Source organism: Lipotes vexillifer, unplaced genomic scaffold (genome assembly GCF_000442215.2).
Source record: "Lipotes vexillifer unplaced genomic scaffold, Lipotes_vexillifer_v1.1 scaffold1267, whole genome shotgun sequence".
Lineage (NCBI taxonomy): Eukaryota > Metazoa > Chordata > Mammalia > Artiodactyla > Lipotidae > Lipotes > Lipotes vexillifer.
The window spans coordinates 124,644-127,697 of record NW_006790372.1 but is presented as its reverse complement, the minus strand read 5'-3'; the positions used below and the strand labels follow the sequence as shown (position 1 = coordinate 127,697).

General features: G+C 35.2%; 1 protein-coding gene across 2 annotated transcripts in view; it reads left to right on the top strand.

Moving 5' to 3' along the window:
* The window catches only part of PSMD10 (proteasome 26S subunit, non-ATPase 10), a 6,851-nt gene extending 3,805 nt beyond the window's left edge, over positions 1 to 3,046 (top strand). The window contains exons 3-5 of one of the 2 annotated variants that reach the window (XM_007463664.1): positions 120 to 266; positions 358 to 445; positions 2,748 to 3,046. In XM_007463664.1, coding sequence (XP_007463726.1) covers positions 120 to 266; positions 358 to 445; positions 2,748 to 2,755 — 243 coding nt within the window. In that variant the 3' untranslated portion in view covers positions 2,756 to 3,046. Of the gene's footprint in view, positions 1 to 119; positions 267 to 357; positions 525 to 2,747 lie in introns of both variants that reach the window. The other variant, XM_007463663.1, reaches the window with a different exon arrangement.
* Positions 3,047 to 3,054: the final 8 nt, after the last annotated feature.

The following is a 3,054-nucleotide window of genomic DNA, read 5'->3' as shown; positions in this document are numbered from 1 at the left end:
GAGAAAGAATATTATTTTTTTAAACCATTTACACACAGCTCTGTAAACCCTGCCTAAATGTTAGCATTAATCCCTGTGCCTTTTCTCCCTGGTTTTTGTTCTGCCCACCTCTTTTACAGGCAGGTTGGTCTCCTCTTCATATTGCTGCTTCCGCTGGCCGGGATGAGATTGTAAAAGCTCTTCTGGGAAAAGGTGCTCAAGTGAATGCTGTCAATCAAAATGGCTGTACTCCCCTACATTATGCAGCTTCCAAAAACAGGCATGAGGTAGGGTTCCATTCCTAGGCTACTTCTTTTGAGTTCTAAACCTGTACGCAAACACAAATAGATCTCTGCATTGTTTTCTTCATCTTCCCAGATTGCTGTCATGTTACTGGAAGGCGGGGCCAATCCAGATGCTAAGGACCATTATGAGGCTACAGCAATGCACCGGGCAGCAGCCAAGGGTAACTTGAAGATGATTCATATTCTTCTGTACTACAAAGCTTCCACAAACATCCAAGACACTGAGGGTAACACTCCTCTGTAAGTGACAAGTAGCAGTCATTTGTATTCTACCTGACATCAGCCCTCTTGCACTAATTCTTACACATCATTTCTTTTTTTAGTCTGCTTATAAATGTAATACATGTTTATGGCAAAAAAATTTGAAAGTACACAAAAGTATAAAGATAAAAATTCAAAATGCCTGTCATTTTGCCACCCAGAAATAACCACTGATAACATTTTAATGTATTTCCTCCCTGTCTTTTATATGCAAATGTACATACTTTGCATATGCTTTTTTATTGTAAAATTGGGAAGATACTGTGTATGTAGTTTTATATCTTGTTCTTTTCACCTCATAGTATATTGTGAGCATTTTCCAATGTGAATAAATATTTCTAAAACATTTTTGAATGGCTATCCACAACTCCATTTTATGGATATGGCATAATTTAATAATTCCTCTATTACTGTATATTTAAGCTTTTTTGAGTTTTCCATTATTATAAATAATGCTACATTGACAACTTTATACAAAAATCATTGGCCATACTGCTGATTATTATCTTAGTATAGAAGTTAGAAGTAGAATTGCTGGGTCAACAGATACACATAGTTTAAGACAATTGCTGTATATTCCGAGATTGCTTCCAGAGGAGTTGTATCATTGTACCCTCCCAATAGCAGTGTGAGAGTGCCTATTACCCCCTCACCAACACCAAAAATATCCTTGTCTTATAGGAAAAATGGTATTTCAGAGTTGTAATTTACATTTTTTATTGTCAATGAAGCTAAACATTTTTTAATGCCTATGACTAATTATATTCCTTCTCTAAATTATAACATTTTGTGTCCCTTTCTCTGTTTCCTTTTGGAGAATTAATTTATTTTTACTGATTTTTTTATGTACCCTTGACTTGACATAGTACAAATATTAACCTTCTGCCATGTTGAAAATATTTTTCCCAGTTTGTCTTTTCATTTTGTTTATGATTTTTTTTGAAATAACTGAAGATTTCAACTCTATACAGTCAAACCTATTAATCTTCCCTGATAACTAGAAAGTGCTTCCTCACCCTGAAATTAGTTAACTATTCACCTGTATTTTATTGTAGTTTTTTTTAAAACATTGCATTGGTTTGGTTTGGTTATTGTTTTTCATTTAACTCAAATCCATCTGGAATTGATTTATGCTTGACCTGAAGCCGTCCTCTACCTTGATATTTTTTCTACAGTACTTGGCCACTATTCTTCCTTATCGAGTGGTGACTTTTTTGAACCAGGAATTCTGTGAGTCTTCTTTTTAGTCCAAAGTAGGATTCAATTTTTTTTTAAGTATTGTTTTCTTAACTCTTAGTTTTACAATTTTTTTCTGTAGTTCTGAGTGACTCTGTCTAGAAAAACATGCATATTCTATCCCTTTTCTCCAAATAAGAAAGGCAGGGTAGCCTGGAGGGAATTTAGGAGTCAGGCAGTATCGGGTTCTAAGCAGAGCCTACGATTAATGAATAGCTACATGCTATTTACCCAATCCAAACTCAGCCACTTAAACAACTATATTAAGTACTTGTATTAAGTAACTCAGAGAAGTTACTTAACTTTCCTGAGTCTAATTTCCTTATCTGTAATGTGAGGATAATAATTCCTTCCTCACTAGATTGTTGTGAAGGTTAAATAAAATAACATGTTAGTGTCTAATACCCTATCTGGTAAACCGTTAAGTGCCTGACAAGGTTTCCCCCTCACTGCTCAGCCATGTCATCATAGGCAAAGACTAACCTCTGTCACAATTTCAACTGTAAAATGGTGATAATAGTACCTTGCTAACTTACAAGGTGTCTGTAACAATCAGATAACATAAAATTTTTTAAACTGCTTTTCCAAAATTTAAACCACACAAATTGCTGTTAGCAGGTTGTGTATGGAGGTTTTTCTAAGTTCTAGCCTGGAATTATTGCATGTGTTTGGTGTAAACCACTAATCTTCATAAAATAAGGACGTTATTCCTTAGGCTGGCATTTAGATCACTTCTGTTGTAGTAGGACCAGAATTGTGATTTATGATCTGGTATTATAAGACTATTCCAATGAATTTTAACTTATAAACAGTCTTCCCCATGAAAATCGATTTTCCTTTCCAGATTAAGTAACTTTCCGATATTACACTACCTAATAATATGCAGTTTAGACTACCTGTCAGGAAATCCTAACCATTACATAGAATTGCAAATGATTAATCCATCTTTGTGGTCCTTGATTTCAGACACTTAGCCTGTGATGAGGAGAGAGTGGAAGTAGCAAAACTGCTGGTGTCCCAAGGAGCAAGTATTTACATTGAGAATAAAGAAGAAAAGACACCCCTGCAAGTGGCCAAAGGTGGTCTGGGTTTAATACTCAAGAGAATGGTGGAAAGTTAAGCAGCTTGGATTTACTCTTACTTTGTATGTTTTGTGGTTGTCCCCTAATGTCCTGGAAACTAATGTACTTGTGCACAAGATGTCATCTATGAATGATGAAGTTGTTTCATCTTCCTAGTCTTATAAACATGTTGACTATTGTTCCTGCTTAGG